Source organism: Elephas maximus, chromosome 6 (assembly GCF_024166365.1).
Source record: "Elephas maximus indicus isolate mEleMax1 chromosome 6, mEleMax1 primary haplotype, whole genome shotgun sequence".
Classification (NCBI taxonomy): domain Eukaryota; kingdom Metazoa; phylum Chordata; class Mammalia; order Proboscidea; family Elephantidae; genus Elephas; species Elephas maximus.
The window spans coordinates 88,683,372-88,706,611 of NC_064824.1; the positions used below are offsets into that span (position 1 = coordinate 88,683,372).

Sequence of the window (23,240 nt, forward strand, 5' to 3'; positions counted from 1 at the left end):
AAGGAGAACCACACACATAGTTATTGGGTGCTTTTTATGTGCTGATGAGACTATCATTTGGCTTTAACCCTATGGGGCATATATCACTATCCCCATTTTAAATACTGTATGAAAATTATAAAGCTAACAGAGCTCAAGTTACATGACCAAGGTCATAAAGCCAGGATTCAAACTCAAATCTGCCTGATGACAAAGGCCAGGTCTGCCCAGCACATCCACCACCCCAGGAGGCAGGAGACCATTCTTTGCTCCTGCTGTGGTGGAGCAAGCCATAAAGTAGCCCTGGCCTAAACCATTACCTTCTGTGCCTGATACATATGTGTGTGTGGCTGTGTTTCCATTTAGGATTTCTAGGTATTCTAAGGTACCTAGAAATCCAGCACCTTCGAAAAAAATTCTTGACACTTTGTTAGCTGAGAGTGACAGACCCCTTATACCCTGGAGGTGACCTGGTTGGCTTGGCAACCCTGAAGGAAAAACCCAGAAGGGACTCTAAAGACCAGAGCCATGGGAGTGAGGAACGGCAGGCAGATGCTTGCACAGCTCGGTATCCTGCGGCCATGGCTTTGTACAGAGCAGCACTGTCCAAGAGAATTAACTGACAATGGCAACAGTCTCTATCTGTGCTGTCTAGTATGGTAGCCATTGGGATGTCAGTTGCAGTTGACTCCAACTCATGGTAACCTTATGAACAACAGAACGAAACATCGCTGAGTCCTGCACCATCTTCACAATTGTTGATATGTTTGAGTCCATTGTTGTGGCTATTGTGTCAATTCATCTCATTGGGGGGGTTTGCTCATTTTCATTGGCCCTCTACTTTACCAAACATGATGCCCTTTTCTAGCAATTGATCTTTCCTGATGACGTGTCTAAAGGAAATGGGTTGAAGTCTTGCCATCTTCACTTCCAAGAAACGTTCCGGTTGCATTTAAGACTGGTTTGCTTTTTTTTTTTGGCAGTCCACAGTATATTCAATATTTTCACCAACACCACAGTTAGAATGCAGTAATTCTTCGGACTATCTTTTGCATTATCCATTTTTTGCATGTATATGAGGTGACTTAAAATACCATGGTTTGGATGAGGTGCACCTTAGTCATCCAAGTGACATCTTTGCTTTTTAAAACTTTAAAAAGTCTTTTTTTTCCCCAGCAGATTTGCCCAATGCAATAGTCATTAGCTTTAAGCTTTTGAAATGTGGCTAGTGTGTCTGAGGAATTAGATTCCTAAATTTATTTAAATTTAAGTAGCTACATATAGCCTGTGGCTACTATATTGGAGAGCACAGGTAGAGAGGAAGAGATCACCTTTGATGGATCTCTGGGCCTCTGTTTTCTCATCTTCAGCAAGAGAGGTTAGACTTTTAAATTTTCTGTGAAGCTGAGGGCATGTTTGTGACAAGCTGACTGTGGGGAAGTAAGAGGTGATTTTCCATTCAGAAGTTAGTCTGCCCTTTGTTTTACAGGGACAAGGCTCAGGCTGCTAAAGCTTCAAACCACTCCTGTGCCATTTCAGCAAACTCTAAGAATACTCAGCTCAAGAATTCCAAACCACCAGGAGGATGGAAGAGTACCTGGAAAGGGACAGAATAAAGGGGTGGAAGAAGCAGGAAGTGGTTTTTCAGGTCAGAAAGTAATTTACCTTATGCTAGGACAAACTGTGGCTTATGATAAAGGAGTGACGGGAAAGTTGCTGATGGCTAGGATGGGGGAGAAGCAAGCTAGTCCAGGTAGATGTCTCTCACTCAGCTCCCATCTGCCTTGGGCAGCTAATGTGGGACCACTTGTCCACTGTGGCTCCAGGAAGGTCCTAGCTTTTAGGTGGCAACTGAGGGAGCTTACAGAGCTGGGGTTAGGCATGCAGGCTCTTGGCTTGACTATCCGGATTAGAGTCTCAGTTCTGCCAGTGAGAACTTACATTTACACATAAACCTCTCTGGGCCTCAGGTCCTTCCTCCATAAAATCGAGGTAATTATTGTACCTACCTTATAGGTTGGTTTGATGTTTAAGTGACATACCTGACACATAGTGTATGTCCCATAAATATTCCCATCTTTATGTGGCAAATGGCCCATGGCAGGAATTCTTCTAATTTTTCTATCAAGAGCCTAGCCAATAGCTTTTAGTATTTTGTTGATGTTTAAATCTATAATCCTATTCAATTCCCCCAAACTACAAAGCCATGCTAAATGTCTACCTAATAAGCTATACAATAAAATGTTTGGTTCCAACACATATTGTAAACATTAAAGTGGTTAGAGGTATGAGTTAGTAGACAAAATTATGCAAAACAAAAGTTGAAGAAGATGGAAAAAGATGACAATAATGACAATTCCGTAATACACAAAGTTTCACAGAGGGAGAGATTATAAGACATTTATTCTACAATTTCAATTTTCTTTTTTCTCCCAAGAGGTGTGTAGTGTGATTAATTATTTTTGTGTGGCCTTTCTAGCCATGGTCTTGTAACTCCCACCCAGATGATTGATAGGGTTAATCATGGCCCACCAAAGGAATTGGTCAGGTTTGCCTTAGAGCCAATTCCATAGCAGAAAGGATACTACCACCATGAAGGAAGAACAGCCAGGAGTGAAGAGCATGTCCTTTGGGCCCAGGATCCCTGTGCTGAGAAGCCCCGGGAAACCGGAGACAGAAACAGCAAGCTGTAGCCCTGAAAACGGTGAGAAGCAGTGGCAAGTAAGACCTGGCAGCAGGAGACTGCGCAGTGGGCTTCTCACAGAGACAGAAAGCTGAGTGTCCTTGGGGACAGGCCTAGGGCCAGGGACAGGTGTGCCTGTGAGCACGATTGGAAAGAGGCTGTCCTGATGGAAGAACTGTATCCTGAGTGTTCTTGAGCAAGAAATGTAACTTACTTCCCTAATAAACTCCATAGTCGTGAGTACGGTCTGTGAGTTCTGAGTGGCCACCGCAGTGAATTATCGAACCCAGTAGAGAAGTAGAGAGTGTTGTGTGAGCGATGGTTGGTGTCAGAGTGGTAAAGGTGGCAGAGAGAGGAGGCTTGTCTGACCCCTGCCTCATGGGAATCAGCCTTGGGCTGTTGATCTTGATTTCCCTTTCCCCTTGTGAAGGAAGATAGAGGAGGTCAGACATTGCCCCCATGTCATTGTTACATGGTGTTAATAAACATAAAACAATAACTTTATAATAATTTAACAAACACTGTGCTCTTTTCCAAATAGGTGAGGATGCTATTCTTTTAAACTGTAAGCCCATATTTTTAAAAAAGCCAGGGCTTTTTTTTTTTTTTTTTAAATTCCCTGAAAATATCAACGGAGGTCTCAAAAAAATAACATCTAGACCAGTGCTACTCGAAGTGTGGTCATGGACTAGTGCTGTCCATAAAGTGTTGCTGGTGTGTGACAAAACAAAAATTAAGCGTTTTGAAATGTTTAAGGCAATTTGACATTGCCATGATATCCCAGCACATGATCACTGGGCTTATACTTTGTATGTCTTTTTAAAAAACTATTTAGTTTTTCTAATAATTTAGCTTTAGTGTATTTTACAGAAGTATTGCTCTGTGATGGACTGGGAGGGAACGCTGACATAAGCCACAATCTATAGTACACGTAGGAGTAAGTGCATATGATTGGCATGTGCAAAACATCAGCTGATATAGTCATCTCTTGAAGGTACTATTTACAGGGCCATTTCCTTGACTAACATTTTTTTGAAGATGGCAATATGGGAAGTGGAAAGACAATGGACCCTGGAAAAAGATACATTTGAGCTCAAGTTCTGTTCTTACCACTTTAGCTATATGTCATTCAACAACCTTCTCTTACCTTCTCTGAGTCTTTGCTCAGCTGTAAAATGGAAATCATACTAACATTACAGAGTGATTGCGAGGTTCAAATGAGGAGGCATAGAAAATGTCTTAGTATGTTGCCTAATAGATCTCCAATAAATATTGGGCCACTTCCCTTTCCCCTTCTGGTCACTACCTTTTTGGAAAAAGGACCAAATCTAAAAAATGAACAGATCTGTCACCTTACTTAAATACACAAAGAGCAGCTGCCCTACTGAATGCACCTTCCAGGTCTTATCCTGATAAATGTTCACTCAATTTCAAATCTCTCGTGGCCTATTAAGGTATCACATTCAAGATCATAGTGAGACCAGGCAAAGTTACTTAAAAATACAAATAGATGCCCAGGGCACTGGAGGTTGTAATATATCCTAATGAAGAAGAAAATGCCCATCAGAAGGGGGTAGGGATATTGGTGAATAACAAAAGATTAGAAAAACAGCAAACAAAGATTAGAAAAATAGAAGTCACAAAGAGGAAAAAGTTGGCAGGGTCTGTACAAAGGAAAGTATGGTCTTTGCCAACAGACTGGGTACTATCCCATGAGCAAGGCTACCCTTGTTGGGAGTTACGGAGTTACAGTGCAGTGAATTATTAATCTGGACCTTTTAGCTATGCATAGTCTTTTAGCTCTCATACAGTGATTGGTTGGGACTATGCAAATAAAGTGCTTGTGGACCACCAAGGGGATGGGACAATTTGCTAACAATGCAAATAAGGTGCATGGAAACCTGCTGGGGTGGAATCACACAAATAAGGTGTATGAGACCCTAACGAGGGGATAGGTCAGTTTTACCATTCTCCTAGGGTTAAAAAAAGAGCCAATCCCATAGTGGAGAGGAGACTTCACTACCATCAAGAAAGAAGATTTGGGAATTGGACCCAGGGTACGTATGCTGAGAACTCCTAGACCCACGAGACAGAGAGCTATAACACCTGAGAGCTGGCGTGAGATGGTGCAAAGCAGCGGCAGAAAAACAGTAGCAGCAGAACCAGGAGACTGGTGGGAGACGGCAGTGGGCTTCCCAGCCCCAGGATCAAGGAGTCTACACTGGATGGCAGACCTGAGTGGGACAGCTGAGTGTTTTCAGACAGGAGGCTTCCTGGTGGACTAGGGTACCCCGGGCACCTATCTGTGGAGCTAAAGAGCTTTGTAATACTTGCCAGAGCAGGGAAGAGGCCGGGCCCTGGGGCCTAGGGGCAGAGGGAGAGGCCTGCATATGGGCATGGCTAAAGAGTGATCCTGACTGAAGAACTGTATCCTGAGTCATTCCTGATCCTGAATTGTAACCTGTCAGCTCCCTAATAAACCCCATAATTGTGAGTATTGTCTGTGAGTTCTGTGTGGCCATTACAACAATTAAACCCAACAGAGAAGTAGAGAATGCTGTGTGAGGAATGGTTGGTGTCACAGCAGTAAAGGTGGCAGAGAAAGGAGGCATGTCTGGCCTCCACCTCATAGGAATCAGCCTTGGACGGATGTTGATCTTGATTCTCCACCCCCCTGAAGTTAGAGGACCCCTGATGCCACTGCGCCATTTTTACAGGAGTGAATGTGTTAGACTCTCTGGCCTGGTGACATTAAACATATGAATTATGTAACAAACTCCCTTTGTTCTGTTTCTGTTCACCAAGCCACCTTCTTTCTTATTATAAGCTGACCCCTTAGTAGATCAGTCTTCTGAGAGAGAACCTGCTGGCCATACCAACTTAAGTACTTTTATCCTTACACCAGTTATATTTTTTTGCTGTGAATTATTACATGGATGTTGTTGTTAGGTGCCGTCAGGTTGGTTCTGACTCACAGCGACCCTATGTACAACACAATCAAACACTGCCTGGTCCTGTGCCATCCTCACAATCGTTGTTATGCTTGAGCCCATTGTTGCAGGCACTGTCAATCCATCTCATTGAGGGTCTTCCTCTTTTTTTGCTGACCCTCTACTTTACCAAGCATGATGTCCTTCTCCAGGGACTGATCCCTCCTGATAACATGTCCAAAGTATGTGAGACAAAGTCTCACCATCCTCGCTTCTAAGGAGAATCCTGGCTGTACTTCTTCTAAGACAGATTTGTTCTTCTGGCAGTCCATGGCATATTCAATATTCTCCACCAACACAATAATTCAAAGGCATCAATTCTTCTTCAGTCTTCCTTTTTCATTGTCCAGCTTTCACATGCATATGAGGCAATTGGCCAGTGTGAGACAGGTCTACTTTCAGCTCAATGACAGACATCAGGGTTCTGAATCAATAAGGCCAAGTGTCGTACCTGGTTAACTCACCAATGCCATGCCACCCAGTGAGACAGCTGGCTCCTAGGGTCATCTAGCAATACCTGTCTGTCCTGCTGCTGGCTTCTTCAAAATTACATCTCTGTTATGTTATCACGCATAAGATCCTTCCTTCAGTTGGGCAAAAAGCTGATTTAAAAATTTGTACATCTTTATCTCTGGGAAATATTCACATACAGAATAATATAAAATCCTATTTCTTTTCTTGACTTTATTTCAGGGTCTTAATTCATCCATGTGTTTAGATATATTGATGTATTCCATCATTTATTCCAGATTTCTTTAATATTCCAATATCTATTAAATTTCCATATTTATAAAATACAAAAGGAGTTATAAATTCAAATACTTTCCTAAATGTCAGATGAGCACTCTCCTGTAATTCAGCCTGAAGTATTATTGGCAAACTATACAATGAATTCACAGAGCATTTTTTGTGATGTGTAAAGTGTGTTTTAAAACCTTTTATAAAATAACATTTGAATGATACAATTGTTTGAGCGCGGCCACCTACATTACATCTCACCCACACATTTTGGTGTCAAACAGTTCAACTCTCTAATGACAGTAAGCTTTTGTGGGGCATCTAGCATAAGGAATAACACAACAAAAGGTTGTGTTATGCTTGATAATTGCACACCTATCGGTGTGAAGCACAAAGCTGATTTTCGACCACCTGGGAAAGGTACAGCCATTTTACTGAATGTCATTTAAACTGCTTACAAGCTTTTAGAAAGAGAAAGGGAGGAGGGAGACAGGTGAGCAGAGGAGAAGGTGAGGGAGAGAGTAAAAGGAAAAGAAGGAGAAAAGGAGGGAAAAAAGAACTCTTAGAAGAGCTATTTCTACATTGCTTGATGAGGACTAGAATTGTTATCAGTGCCATAATAAACCCCCAAACAAATGAACACAATCCAAACACACCAAAAATATCACACAAGTAATGCTTTTAATTGTTTAGCTTCTTACAGTACTCATAACAGAAACTGACAAATCCATGACGTCCCCTAAAAATAAACAAAAATTAAGGTCCGGGAAGACTGTTACTCTTTTTTTTCCTTCTTTAGCTGTTTCTGTTGTGATTGTTAGGAGTACCTGGGTAGTGCAAATGGATAACATGCTCAGCTTCTAACCAAAAGAATGGAGGCTCAAGTCTACCCAGAGGAACCTCAGAAGAAAGGCCTGGTGATCTACTTCTGGAAAACCAGCCACTGACAACGTTATGGAGCACAGTTCTGCTCTCACACATGTGGGACTGACAACGTTACGGAGCACAGTTCTGCTCTCACACATGTGGGACTGACAATGTTACGGAGCACAGTTCTGCTCTCACACATGTGGGGTCGCCATGAGCCCGAATCACCTTGATGGCAACTGGTTGGTTGGTTGGCTATTGTGATTGTTTTACACCTGGCCTGCTGATCCACAATGAGCTGCTTCCTGCCATGGCCTTTTCACCTTGCCACAGGTGAGGCCCTGGGGCTGTCTTGGCTGAAACATCCCCTAGGAATTCCAGCAGACTGTTCTCATATTATTCACACATACACTTTGTACTAGACAAACTGCCTCTTGGGAGGTGAACTTGGTGAACATAAGCATTGTTACATTTGGTACAGTTATATCATCAATAAATAGAATTATAATAAATAAAAATCAGATTAAACTATAACAAAATGTTCAAGTTTTACTTTTGTTAAACACAGATAAAAGAGTCACCATCATCATAAGTCTGAATGGAAGGTACTTTGAGATCTTAATCAAAATCTATGTAAAGGCACAGATGGAGTACAGTGCATTTAAAAAAAAAAAAAAAGCTAAGCTCCTAATATTAAAAGGCTCCTGGCAAAGGGACCTGTAAAACACTGACATTCTCCTTTCAAGAGGAAATACTATTTGAAAATCAACCTTACGAAAGTTCCAAATGTTGGTAGTTATGCTCCAACTCAAAACTTCAGAAAAATCCCAGTAAATTTGGCTCAGGAAAGCAACAGTGCCTTAATTCTCGGTATACCATTCCCCTTTTATCTTCTTCTAGTGAAAGGGTTTCCTCAGGAATGCCCCTCTTCCTTTTGATCCCATCAGAGCAAAAAAAGTCTGAGTTTGATTCTGAAAGGGAATCAGTTTAGCAACATCTGCACTCTTAAACTGTGTTGCCATGCTCTCTTTTCTCAGACCTGTGTTTTGGTCTCCTTTCCTCAGAGTCAAAACAAACAGTCTGGCCCCATTTCATTCTGGCTTAACATCAGCTTAACATTACGAATCAAGAAAAGATTTGTTCTCTGTAAGAAAGATCATAAACCTATTCTGTAGGATGTTGTTACAAACAGATATAGCTAAACAATTTTAAAAAATGGACCAAGCAATTCAAAATTCACAAGAGGCTCAAGCCTTCAATTTTATCATATAAAAATATATATAAAGTAATTTTAATTCCTAATCATTACATATTTCCATAAAAATCTTATCAAAACTTTAATGATTTAAAATATTTCTGTTTATCGCCATTATTAAATTGCTTATTGCCCATTAGTTTAAAAAATAAAAAAGTCACCACTGTGTGCGGCTCAAGGCTGTGCAGAGATGGCACTGTGTTTTGCTGTGAAGGTCTCTTCTACGTGAGTCGTGGGACACACAAAGGGCTGGAGTTCTAGTCCCAGTGCTGCCTCTAAAACATTGTGGTCTTTGATAAGTTATGTAACCTCCCCAAACCTCAATTTCTCCATCAGTAAAATGAAGGCGCGGAAACAGATTAGCATTTCCCAAACATGTGCTCCAAGGAATATCTCATGAAAAGGGGTTCTGTGGTCAAATTAAATTGAAAACTGCTGCACACAACATCTCCCCGCTAGGAGAGTCACAATGTGCATCAGCCTTATTAAAGTTTCTGAAAAGTCCTGTAGTACATTTCTTTAAATTTGTGTAACACTTAGTTGACCTCAGAATCTCGGACACTCAGGGATGGATTACCTAATAAGCAAAGCAAACATGGGCTTTGTTACTAATCTGTAGTGCACAATTTCACCTGTTTTTCACCACGTGGTGAAACCCATGTGAAATTGTACACTACAGATTAGTAAGTAAACACAATTAAGTCTGTGCGTACTTTGCTTTCTGGTCAATCCGCCTCTACGACACCTATTAGCATTCTGTGGACTATACTTTGGAAAACACTGGTCCAGCATTTCTCAGGTCTCTTCCAGCACTTGCACTGACGAATGCAGGAAGAGCAATGCAGGCTCTTTTATGCAGGTTCTGGAGACTGAGAGAGGATTTAAAGCCCTGGTGTTGACAAAGCACCTGTTCATGCTGTCTGGCCCCTTGAAGAACACCACAATTCCCTAGCTGCTAACGAAAATCTTCATTCAAGGAAACCAGGAATGACCGTCACAGAATCTTAGTGGCCACCTACAGTACCGTAAGTAGCACAACTTGCCAAGAATAAGTTATCTTCAATATAGTTTAGTTTTCCTTTCCAGTATGACTTGATTTTTCTCCATAGCAAACGCTTTTGCCACTGTTCCTAGAACAGTTCCGCCCAACTTTACCAGGATCCCTGCCCTTTATCCACTTCCTTGTCTAGAATGATGTTAACTTGCAGTCCTCAGGTCAAAGAGCTGCTCTTCCAGGAAGACACCCCCAAGGCCATATTGTTCTTCATGCAGACGAATTTCTTCTGGTGACAAGTGGCTTGCTCCAAGAACAAAGTCTGCAAATCTAATAAGGTTTTTTTTTTTTTTTTTTTAAGTAATAATAATAATAAAGCTACTGTTATCACAGACAGGTTTATCTGGATAACAATATGTTCCCTTGGTACTTATCTCCTTTAATTAAATTTGACTTTGAGTCAACTGCGGATGGCATTTACACAGTGGGCAGGAATATGAGACTGGTATATGGGATCCTCCTAGAGGCAGCTATTCAGGGAGAGGCTGGAGAGGGTGGAGGAGTAAGCAGACTCAGACGCACTTAACGTAGCCAAATGTACCCACTCCTCCTCTCTACTTCCATCCTGCCTCTGTTCTCTCGTAGTTTAGATTTGTTATTTATTTATCTGTTACCGCCAATACTTTCCCCCCTTCAATCTTTAATTTGGGCCACTGTTATTTGGATTAAGTTATGAAGAAGGGAAAGCAATAAGATGTTGGGGCCAGAATGTCTTTCTTGGTGAATTTAAAATAATATTTTCCACACCAGTAGAATTAGAAACAAGTTACCTAACCCACGCCACCATTCTCCTCCCCCGGATGGAAGTTATCTTTATGGTCTTCCCTATAAAAAAATAGCAGATCAATATTTAGTCTGACATGTGCAGTTCTGTGCCAATTGGAGAACTGAAGGAAAAGAGGAACAACTGACAAACTTCCTCATCACCTGTTGTCTAGGAAAGTCGTCTGTTTCTAATCTGAAATATCTTTACCAAGCCACTATGTTATTTTCAAAACAATTCTTACCCAAGCTAAGGGTTCAAACAACCGAACAGGGCTTATGAACAACGAAATGCTCGCTTACTTTTTAGGAGCCTGGAGTCTGGAGACAGCCAGCCAGGATGAGAAGTCGGGCCTGAGGCAGGCTTGGCGCAGCTCCTCCAGAGCGCTGGCTGTCGCGGCATCGGCTTGTTCCCTGTATTCTTCGTCAGTAAGATACTGAACCACCAGTTTTTCTGATGTAAACCATCTCTTCATTTTCCTAAAACATGCAGTATTTGGTTGCTAGATTCCTGGTCATATTTGATTGCTTAATCCAATCCTTAGGATTCATACAAATGCATTTCTTAGAAAGCAACAGTAATATTTTTAAACTTCCCTGATATAATACCTATGCTTTTTCTTGTTATCATGAATGAGGTATATAGAACCTGTAAAACTCGTTTCTGTTGAGTTGACTCCAAGTCTTGGTGACCCCATGTGTGTCAGAGTAGAACTGCACTCTACAGGATTTTCATGGCTGTGACCTTTCAGAAGGAGATCCGGTAAAAAAGCTCATTGCCGATTCTGACTCAGCGACCCTATAGGACACAGCAGAACTTGTTCCATAGGGTTTTCAATGGCTGAGTTTTCAGAAGTAGATCACCAGATCTTTATTCCGAGGCACTTTCGGGTGGGTTCAAACTGCCAACCTTTTGGTTAGCAGCCCAGTGCTTAACCGTCTGTGCCACCCAGGGACCCCATACAGAACCTATAATTTGGGTCTAATAGTACACTTTCCCTTTTCCTAGATTATCCTGATATCCCTAAGGCATTTGAGAATCGACTTTTGGTAGAGATGTTAATTGCATTTTTCTTCTTCGGTGATTTCTAATCACACAGTTAAAAGTCTGGCTTCTTTATGCTTGGCCTGCTGATTTTCTCAGCACTAACAGAAGCAAGCCTTTGGAGAGTTCCTTTTATGGAGGCCTCACTCACCACTTACCCCCGAGGCTGAAAAGCAGGAGAATTTGTGGGATATCGCCTCCACCTAGTGGTGATGCTGCTGATAAATCCCAGAGAGGGAACAAACATTGTATGAGGGTGTTGTATGTGCAATAATTTATAATTATGCTTCCTTCCCCAGCATCAGAATTGCCAGGAGTTTTCTATTTTGAATATATTTTCTTGAGGGTTGAAACCTTAAAAATCTATATTTTATCTTTTAATGCTCACTTGGTAGTTGATAAGCTGAATTAGGAACTGCTAACATTACTTTCTTTTCTTTTATTGAATACCTAGACATGGTTTAAGGAGCCCCGGTGGTGCAATGGAGCCCTGGAAGCACAGTGGTCAAGCGTATAGCCACTAACCAGAAGGTCAGCAGTTCGAATCCACCAGCTGCTCTTTGGAAGCCCTGTAAGGCAGTTCTACTCTGTCCTATAAGATCACTATGAGTCAGAATCAACTTGACGGCAATGGGTTTGCTTTTTTTTTGATTTGGTGATGCAATGGTTAAGTGCTTGGCTGCTAACAGAAAGGTTGGTAGTTTGAACTCACCAGTAGCTCTGTGGGAGAAAAGACCTGGTGATCTGCTCCCATACAGATTTCAGCCTAGGAAAACCTATGGAACAGTTCTACTCTGTCCTATAGGGTTGCTACCAGTTGGAATTAATTCGATGGCACACCACAGATATGGTTTTCCTAGAGAAGAAAACCCTGGCCTCTGAACCAGAAGACTCGGGCACAAGACCTAGCTTTGAGGTTTACTCACTGTGTGAGCTTGGGCAACTCCTTAGCAGTTCTGAGCCTCACTTGCTCATCTGAAAAAAATCAAAGTAGTAATATCCATCTCATGGTGTCACTCTATGGATGAAATGAGATATTGTGTGCAAAGAGCTTAGCACAGTGAGTAGCCTACAGTAAGTGTTCAGTAAGGATAATCCAAGCAGTAGCTACAATTTATTATTAAAATATATGTATACAGTTCTTTGCAAACTAGTAAGTACTATACAAAAGCATTCTTTCTCTGGTTTATTATTTAACCTAGAAGTTCCTATTTTATCCCCTAGTTCTTCATATAATTCTTCACTAGCAAAGTGAAAAGCTGAACAAGGTATAGTGCATTTTGATTGTTGCTTTCATGCTAACAGAATGCACGGGAAGTCCTATATTTGTGACCACTTTAGTGAAAAAGTCAGACCAATATATTTCTTTTATCATTCTGTATTAACTATCATTACAATCTAATTGTTCAAAGATATCATTAAAGTTAGCAGGCCAAGAAGCCTGCAGGGAGTAACTTAATAGATGAAATGACAGAATTCAAATTTTACATATCACAAGAAAACTACCTACTTTTTCGTCTCCCCAAATGAAGAATTTTACGTATGTTATGTATAATGAATACTTACCAAATATCCATAATTATTATGTAATTAATTAGAAGCCAGAAAAATTATTAATTTTACTTACTGATTTATTGATACATTACCATAGACCCTTGCACATTATCACCATTCCACGTTAAAAAAAAAAAAAAAAAAAACTCAGGTACATAATTTATACTTTAAAGCTCTTCTGCTTAAAAGAATCATTGTGCAGGTGACAGAACACACTTTGCTCTTGGCAGGGCAGCTGGAAGACAGAATCCTACCCTGGGTTCCTCAGGCCACAACCCTGGCAAAGAGCCAGAGACCTGGAGGAGGAAGCCCTGGGTAATTCTAGTCACTGCTGGCCTCTGGTGGGTAGGGCAAAGAGAGAACCGGTCATCATCAATCCCTCTGACCCATCCTGCTGCCTCTCAGATCCTCCAGCATCCTCTGGACAGGGACCCTATCCTGTCACTGGTATACTTTGACCCTGTGACAGTGCCACATAAGGAGTCACTAGATCTGTAAACTTCTAGTTACCATAGTTTCCTATTCCCTCACAGCCAATTTACCTCTTTAAGTATTTATTAACTCCCTCTTCCAGCCCTTGGTCTGTCTCACTGCCCTACTCCAGGCCCTTATCAGCTCTTGCCTGGACAACAGCGATGTCTGAGACTGGTCTCCCACCACGCAGACCCCCACTTATATCCACTCTCTGTGCCAGAAGATGGATGGGCCACACCCTGCCAGCCGACGATGTTCTTGGTATCTGGTTTGCTTTTTGTTTGTAGAATGTATTCTTACTTTTAATTAGATTAGTTGCCAGCATTTAGGGTCATAAGAATTCACATTCTAATCCACATTTCCAGCTTTTCTAGAAGCCAGAGCCCATCTTCCCATATAGCAAGAGTCAGCTCAAGCTGAGCAGTAACTGCCACCTTTTAGATGAGGCCCTATTGTAGAATTTCCCAAAGCCCTCAAGATCACCTCCCTGCCTAAGGGGTATCTGGTCGGCATCACTCATTACAGTATGTTCCTGGCCTTCAGTATTTGAGTTTATAATTCCTGTCTAGGCAGCATCAGAGAGAGCAAACAAAAATGCAGGATGCTTAACCTCCCACTGTGTAGAGGCTATAAATAGGTTCTTCAGCACGGCCTGTGAGGCCTCCGCAATCTGGCCCACGCCTACCTCTCTGGCTGCATCAAGAACAGTGCCTCATGATGGTACCAAAATGGGCTTTCCCACCATCAAGAAAGCTCTTACCACATCTATTCACCTGGCTATTTTGATTCATTCTTCAAGATTCAGCTCAGTACTATCTCCTCCAAGAAAGCTTTCCTGAACTTTCTCTGTAGTAAAGATACAGAGATTTATGTCCATATCTCAGCAAAGTACACCTCAAGGACCATCTCTTTCATCTGTGCACCTGACACAAGAACAGGTGCTCAAATTCAATAACTGAGGAGGCACATGAACAATAAACTACGACAGTAGAAGTTAGCTCATCCTTCTTTCTGAAGTTTCAAAGGGCTTAGGCCTTAACTTAAAACATAAGAGAAAAGAAAGTCCTAAATCTTAAACATAATTTATGATTCATTTCAGTTCCTAAAACTTATCTCATAAACACAACACATAATACTAAAGCATCTTTGGGCTCTAATGCAAGGAAAGGCAAAATGAAAAATAGAAATTTTAGGCAACCCAGAGCCCAAATAATTTTGCCACTGATTTAAATAAATTCTAGGTAGGTTGTAATTACCTAGTCATTGGTGAGGCACCACTAAAGGTTTAATGAAGACTAGAAATGGAGATGGGATCAGATGCTTAAGTTCTCTTTCCTTCCTCTCTCTCTCAGTGAAATCTCCAGATAAAACATTTAATTCCGAGATTAAACATGGTGTGCCCCCAAAATTCCCCCAAACGATAACCAAAACCAGACTTTAAATGTCTATTCACTAGGAAATTAAAAAATTTGATGCACACCAGCTCATATAGTGGAATACTTTGACTGGGTAGCGCAGACTTCTGGAGCACAGGATGAGGACCATCACTGCATATGCAAACTGAGGCACGGATGTCCCGGAGTAGATGAGAACCAGGGAGATGAGCCGCAGCGTCCACGTCAGGAGGTTTCTGCTCCTTTCGTCAACAAGGGGTCCGTGTTTGTAACAAACTGCAAAGCTGAAAAATCCAACTATCAAGATATAGCCTGTAAAAGCAGAAGAATATAAAATAATGTAAACTTGAACAGTTGTATGTAAAACCTGGAAGAGACTTGACTTAAAGCTAAGAACATATCAGAAAACCTTAATTTCTTTTTTTTCCAATTAAGCAAGGTTAAAAATTACATATAGAGCTAGTTATCACTGCCAGGTGACATACTAGGTTGACTTCACAATCATTTAGGACATATAATAATAAGTAATTAGAAATTACTATTTATAATAGTAAATTATTATGACATATAAGCATATTTGTTTTTTAGTCCTATATGACCAGATGTTATGATTGCTTTGAATATGAATAAGCCTCAGCATATGTCACAGCCATAAAAAAAAAAAAAAAAAACCTGTTGCCACTGAGTCAATTCCGACTCATAGTGACCCTACAGGACACAGTAAAACTGCCCCACAGAGTTTCCAAGGAGAGGCTGGTGGATTTGAACTGCTAACATTTTGGTTAGCAGCCATAGCTCTTAACCACTGTGCCACCAGGGCTCCCTAGTCATAAGAGGAAAGTGTAGTTTTACAGTGAGGAAGCAAGCTGTCTCCCTCCTAATCCAGTGGTCAGTCTCAGTATTGCTGTGTCTCCAGTTGTGATCCAATGCGAAGTGCATATCACCTCTTACATATTCTACCGGAAGTGTTTAATTTGTATTTAAGCAAACTTCAATACCCAATTTCTGGTTTACAGGAACTACAGGGGAGAGGGGAAAGTAAAGTTATACCACAAAGAAGTCATCAGATAAAGCCAGAAAGTGGGACATTCTACGGATTAATGGAGACTTACAGGACATAACAGATGCCCAATATGGCTCTGAACTATATCCTAAAAAAAAAACAATCCAGTGCCATCGAGTCGATTTCGACTCATAGCAACCTAGCTTATATAAACTAGCTGTAAATGATGTTTAGGAAATGTGGGTAATAGATGATTTGATGTACCTGTTAATTTTGTCAGATTGATAATTATTTTGACTATGTGGGAAAATGCTCTTGTTTTTTAGAGATGCATAATGAAGTATTTAAGAGAATATACCACGATGTCTGTGATTTATTTTAAAAATGCTTTACCAAAGTAACAAAATAAGGCATAAACATAAAATGTTCAGGCAAAAAAAAATTGCTTTTTTGGGAAGGAGGAGCTTTGTGAGAAGTTTGGTGCTAAGGTTAGGAGAAAATCAATTCTCCCATTCTCCACTATTTCCAGTTAAAAAACAATAACAACTACAACAATAAAAAAGGTAAGAAGATGTCTTGCTTTTGTAACATAAAACAAGGAGAATCAGTGGTTTCTTAACAGCCTCCCTGTTTCTGAAAAGTCAAGTTTTCATTTGTCATTTTACCTAGGATTTTTCACCTTTCTTGCTGACTATGTTAAGAAGAAATGAAGAGACATATTTTAGAGAATTTTTTACCAGTTAGAGCTTAACCACAATTCAGAAGCATGTGTAGTCAAAAGGCACAAACAATTTTTTGCTCTTTTGATCATTAGAACAGAACTAAGAAAGAAGCCAGGGGAAAATGTCTAAAATGAGATGGAAATGAACTGAAATCACCAACTATGGGAATAAAATAAATAAAATATTTTTAAAAGCACTTCTTCTGAAAATTTAGATGCTGGAGAGAACAACTCTAAATTTATATCGAAAGAACACCTCTAGTTGTACTTATCAGCTTTACCAAAAGAGAATGTATTTTTTAAAAATCACTTACCTAATAAATATATTCTGCTTTCATACCACAGCCTCTTCAGATCTTCCATCAATTGGCTTAAAATGTAAACTGAAGCAAACCAACAACCAACCATTAGAGCCCCAAACGTGCTATACTGTGCATGGAAGAAAATAAACGACACATTTTTTTTTTTTTTTTTGGTTCATTCAGTCTTATAAAAATAGATGTAAACAAATAAACTCTTTGTATTAGAAACTTCTATATCAAGCTGCATTGACGTCAGTCTAAGATACTCTCTACTTGACGCATGGTCTACCAACCAGCAGCATGACACCACCTGGGAGCCTGGCAGAAATGCAGACTCTCAGGCCCCACTCCAGTCTGCTGAACCAGAATGTGCATTTGAACAAGCCCCCCAGATGACTTGAATGTACATTAAAGTTGGAGAAGCACTGCTCTAAGGAATAAATTTACCTCAAAATAGTGCTACGTTACAAGGCTTAAAGTAACTGCAGCATTATCACCATGAATTAATATTTATTTATTCTCAACCAAATGCAGGGAATTATTTTACCCAAGGTGTTTCAGAGAACTATAATGAACAAATCCCTAGATGTGGCAATGCTTTAATTCAAGGCCCTGAGGGTTCAGTGTCATGCAATCCCTAAACTCTGCATAAGACAAGAGAAATTTTCACTCAACATAGAATTAGCCCGTCACTCTTAAGCAGAACACATTTCCAAACCAAATCCATTGCCATTGTGTCGATTCTGACTCATAGCAAACCTATAGGACAGAGCAGAACTGCCCCATAGGGTTTCAAAGGAGCACCTGGTAGATTTGAACTGCCAACCGTTTGGTTAGCAGCCATAGCTTTTAACCATTACGCCACCAGGGCTTCCATTCTGATTCATAGTGACCCAACAGGACAGAACAGAATTGCCCTGTAGGGTTTCCAAGGCTGTAATCTTTATGGAAGCCAGCTACTACATCTTTCTCCCGAGGAGCAGCTGGTGGATTCGAACTGCCGACCTTTCAGTTAGCTGCCGAGTACTAACCACCATGACACCAGCCTCCTTAAAAACACATTACCTAGAAAATAAAGTCTCAAAAAAAAAAAAATCACAAAACTTAATACTTAGTTAAGCCTACATTTAGTAATAACTAAAGCAGAATCTTTAGAAAAAGATAAACTTCAATAAAAGCCAGTGTATACAATGAAGGAACACAGCTTGAATTAGGAGCTGTCAATCAATGCAAAACAATTTTGGTCAATTTTTCATGTTTTATGAGATCATGGTTTCCATTTACTCATTTACACATAAGATGCCTACCTTCGGAATGAACCTTTTCACCAACAGCAGGACAAAGACAAATGTCATCAGAACACCTAGCACAGTCCCGGAAAAGTAATAGAAAATAGGGCTTCTGTGAAGACAAGCAGATGAAAGCTCTTTAAATGCCACGTAGCACTTAAGTACTAAAAACGTGCTTAACCTGATGACAGTAGCCATAAAGAATACTAAAAAGAAAAAAAATTCAGATGGCAGCTCTGATAACACCCTATACTCTTAAAAAATGAAATCAGTACTTGAAATTTATGGTAAATAGCTTGCCACTAATTCAAAACAGAACATCTGTGTCACCGTCTATATTCAGAGTCTGATTCAACAATAATTACTGAGCACCTATCATGGAGCAGGCACTGGCTGAGAGCGTCACATGCATTCACAACAACCCTGTGAAAGAGCTATCCATGTCTAACTTTACAGAAGAGGAAACCAAGGCATCAGGAAGGAAAAAGACCTTTCCAAATTCAGCATCTGATAAATGGAGGATTCAGAGTCTTGGTCCAGCTCCTCTGATTCCAAGTTTTCCCTCCTATTATGTATGCACCGTACAGTTTATAGAGACCATGGATGACATGAAACACACTTGGTTATATTGTGAGGAAAGCTAGAACACGAACAATGTTAAGAATAGTTAGTGAATGTTGGATACTAACTAACATGAGCAAGCTAAGAAGTAAGATATTATTGGAAAGAGGATCCTTTTTCTATGAGAAATTGCAAAGACAAAATATCAGAACAATATATTTATCAGATATTTGTTAAATTCAACCGTCTGCATCAGAGCCACAAATCTAGGAAGCAGCTTTAATGTAACAGAAAGAGCAAGGCATCTGGCATCAGAAAACCTAAGTATAAATCTCGGCCCTGGCAAGAAATAGTTGTGTGATGATGGATGTTGGTTTTTTCATCTATAAAATGAGAACAGTAATACAAAGCTCACATAATTGTTATGATCAAATAAAATCAAATAATGTATGTTCATAAATAAGATCTAATCATGCATGTGGATGTACTTTGTAACATACACATATCATGCTATGCAAATAACTGTTACTGTTTTTGAAGGTCTTTTAAGCACTATCATCAGACCTGTTGTTTGCAAAACCTAAAGCAAGAGGTTGTAAACAAGAACTACAAATGCACAGTAGTGTGGAAATATATTTAGTGTACCTTCAAAAATGTCCTAAACTCCTTTTGATTTACAAAATTAAGAAAGTAAAAAATTAATACTTACTGACTCAAGGTCTTTGCATAAAAGAAGAGGAAAATGCCTGTCATAAACACAAGGAAGAGATTGAAGTCCATGACTGGGGTAAAAGAAAAAACAGAAGAAACAAAGAATTTGTGTCAATATAGCATTAGAAAGAAAAGTCAATTTATTGAAATGTCACCCCAGAAAAACTGAATCTAGAAAGTCAAATATAATAAAAAAAAAAAAAAACTGACCGTTTTGATTCACTCTTATTGTATAGGTAAATATCTTTCTTACAGGCTTCACAGAGAAACATACAGTCTCTCCATATGGATTGATGATTATGGTTATTTCATTAGACTCCTTTGGTGTCCAAAAGTTATGAATCACACATTTGATAAAAGATATAATGGTTTCTGGATACTGGCAATTATGTCTTTCTGTGATATATAAAATATGGAGCAAGCCTGGACTGGTAATGTCCACCTACAAAACAAGAACAAACAAATCCATAAACACAAAACTACAATTTCTTATAAGCTTCTTAAAAGCACAAGCAGAGGAGTAAAGAGATCCCATGATTGAGTAAAGAACACTACAATGCACATGGTAATGGTCTGACCCCATGAATGGACCCCACAGATCTGTGTTTAGGACCAAACACACACTGGGCTGCAGACACTTTTGAAAGTGAATGTTTCTTTCTCTGAGCTGTGGTTGATTTAACTCACTCTCCTGGCAACTGTGGAACACTGGCGGCCCAATGGTTAAGAGCTACAGCTGCTAATCTCAAGTTACAGTGGTCAACAGACAGGTGAAAAAGGATGGGATAGAAAAAAATAGTTGGCAAACTATTAATTGTATCATCAGTAATGGTACAATTGAACATCAAGTGCTATCATGACACAAAGCTCTAGCTATTCCCCCTGCCTGGAATATTCTTTCCCAGCCACCCTCTTGGGTAACTCATCACTTCCTTGAAAGCTTCCTCAAATGTCACCTTCTCAATGAGAACTAGCATGACCATTCTTTCTAATACTTCAACTTGTCCCCTATACCTCAGTCCCACTTACTCTACAGTTTCTTTTTTCATAACACTTATTAGTTTTGCAATTTTCTTCTCTTTTACATTTATGGTTTATTATCTGTCCCTCTCTCCCCCTGAGAGTATAAACATCTACAGGGGCAGGGATTCTGTTTTGTTCAATGATGTATCCTAAGAGCCTGGGACAGTTTCTAACACTCAGTAGGTGCTCAGTATATATCTGTTGAATGTCAAATGAAGGAAAGTACGAAGCTATTGAAAGTAAACTGCTATCTGGCCGTACCTGACATCAGAGGTGACACCAAAATTTCCATGCGGGAGGAGATTGGAATAGCAATTATTTTAGAAAGTAGGAGAGTGGGTGTTGTTTTCAGCTGTGTTTGAATAGCGAGCATACCGTATTCACTTCGATGGCCTATTTATTTGGACTGACTTGGGGAGGGGTTGATGAAGAGTATGGAGGAGTTAATGTCCTCTCTCATACCAAACCTCCACGTGTCTGTCAGTTTGTCGTACTGTGGGGCTTCTGTGTTACTGTGATGCTGGAAGCTATGCTACCAGGATTCAAATACCAGCAGGGTCACCCATGGTGGGCAGGTTTCAGCTGAGCTTCCAGACTAAGACAGACTAGGAAGAAGGGCCCAGCAGTCTACTTCTGGAAAGATTTAGCCAGTGAAAACCTTATGAATAGTAGCGGAACATTGTTTGATATAGTGCCAGAAGATGAGCCCCTCCGGCTGGAAGGCACTCAAAAGATGACTGGGAAAGAGCTGCCTCCTCAAAGTAGAGTTGACCTTAATGACGTGGATGGAGTCAAGCTTTCGGAACCTTCATTTGCTGATGTGGCATGACTCAAAATGAGAAGAAACAGTTGCAAATATTCATTAATAATCGGAACATGGAATGTGCTAAGTATGACTCTAGGAAACCATAATGCTCCTTAGAAGCAAGGATGGTAAGACTATGTCTCACATACTTTGAACACATTGTCAGGAGGGATCAGTTGCTGAAGAAGGACATCATGATTGGTAAAGTAGAGGGTAAACAAAAAAAAGGAAGACTCCCAATGAGATGGATTGACACAGTGGCTGCAATGATGGGCTTAAGCATAATGACTGTGAGGATGGTGCAGGACCAGGCAATGTTTTGTTCTGTTGTACGTGGGGTCGCTATGAGTCGGAACCAACTTGATGGCACCTAACAACAGTAACAACTGAGCGCTTAGCCACTGCTCTACCTAGGCTCCTCCTCCCATACCACCCACCCCTTAATCCACTGTTTGTCATCCCCATGTCAGCTTTCATATTGACACACAGCTCTAAGTCATACAAAACCTACTTTGTATTATTGGAATTAAAAAGACCCATTTCCATGGAGTCAATTCCAACTTATAGCCACCATATAGGGACAGAGTAGAACTGCCCCATAGGGTTTCCAAGGAGCGGCTAGTAGATCTGAACTGCTGGCCTTTCGGTCAGCAGCCAAGCTATTAACCACTATGCAAACAGGGCTTCATTTTTGAAATAGTACCTTTTAATTTCCTGCCCCTAAGACATGATTTAAAAGTAGTCCCTCACCTGTACAGTTGACCATATGTACTTCCACCTTATTTGGGTATTTTGATTGTAGCAGTAACAGCCTGACTCAGAACTTTTAATTAAATCCACTTCCTTCAAAGCTTTACACCTTGGAACTGAAAGATGGAAAAAGAATACATCTCTTAAACATTTAATCTTTACCTTTTTATTTATTTATTTTTATTCACAGGGATAATGGTAGCAGTCTGAGTACTCTATCACCAACAATTTCTTCTACGTGGCAATTACAGTCTTTCTGCCTTTCCAGCTTAGCAGGAGACAGACAGCCCAGTGTCAGTACTCATATGACATATGAAGGCACTATAAGAGGGCAGAGAACAGACCTTTTCCATCTTGGAGTGGAGGGAGAAAATCAAGGGCAGCTTCCCAGAAGAGGTGACAAGTGAGCAGAACACTGAAAGATAAGTAGGAAGCAACGAGACGGAAGCTGGTAGAGGTAGGAAGTGTGTACAAAATCATGGAGATGAGAGAAATGGTGTGAGTCAGCCATTCACAAAGATGAAGTGTAGGGAATATATGAGGACATTTCAACACTTGAGGCTGGAAAGGTAAACAGTGGACTTCATCCTGAAAGCGGAAAATTGAAAGATTTTAGGTAAATATCAGATTCTTGAAGGAGTTCTGGTGGCGTAATGGTTAAGCGCTCAACTGCTAACTGAAAGGTCGGCCGTTTGAACCCCCAGCTACTCCACGGGAGAAAGATGGGCAGTCTGCTTCTGTAGAGATTTACAGCCTTGGAAACCCTACAGGGAAGCTCCACTCTGTCCTACGGAGTTGCTATGAGTCAGAATTGACTCAACAGCAAGGGGTTATTGGTTAATAAAGTCTCAGCAGAAAACTTTTGACACTCAAAAAGGTTTAACTGAAAAGCATTCAGTGAAGATGTGAATAGGCAGGGTGAGGTTCCCAGGTACCAGGAAAAGCAGGAAGTCTTTAACACTGTCGCCCTGAAATGATAAGGGGAGGACCTGATGTTACTAGAGCTAGAAGAATGATAGTCTAATGGAACACATTAGTCACTGCCAGAAGTTCAGTGGAATAGCAGGGTGAGGTTACTGGAGCTTCAACCTCTTTCTCCTGCCCTTCTGCCAGTGCCTCTCATTGGCCAAACCCAACAGGAAGCTGGCAAGCAAAGCCCAGGTGATGCAGTTCACTGAGGTGAGCTTCCAGGCACAGAGCAGGGGAGAGAAGGTCAGAGAATGGGTCTGTGGGAACAGAGAATAATCAGCTCAGTGAGGAAAAGACAAGAGCACATTTGT

The 23,240-nt window shown here is 40.5% G+C and overlaps 1 protein-coding gene across 8 annotated transcripts in view; it reads right to left on the reverse strand.

Annotated features, from left to right (window-relative positions):
* Positions 1-23,240, reverse strand: part of NEMP2 (nuclear envelope integral membrane protein 2) — a 102,684-nt gene that overhangs the window by 71,505 nt on the left and 7,939 nt on the right. For 6 of the 8 annotated variants that reach the window (XM_049887688.1, XM_049887683.1, XM_049887686.1 and 3 more), the window contains exons 2-8: positions 21,961-22,076; positions 19,593-19,824; positions 19,381-19,453; positions 18,129-18,222; positions 16,834-16,948; positions 14,882-15,107; positions 10,632-10,808 (exon numbers count right to left, since the gene is read on the reverse strand). In XM_049887688.1, coding sequence (XP_049743645.1) covers positions 10,632-10,808; positions 14,882-15,107; positions 16,834-16,948; positions 18,129-18,222; positions 19,381-19,453; positions 19,593-19,824; positions 21,961-22,076 — 1,033 coding nt within the window. Of the gene's footprint in view, positions 1-3; positions 9,837-10,631; positions 10,809-14,881; positions 15,108-16,833; positions 16,949-18,128; positions 18,223-19,380; positions 19,454-19,592; positions 19,825-21,960; positions 22,077-23,240 lie in introns of those variants that run through there. The other 2 variants (XM_049887681.1, XM_049887682.1) reach the window with 1 other exon arrangement.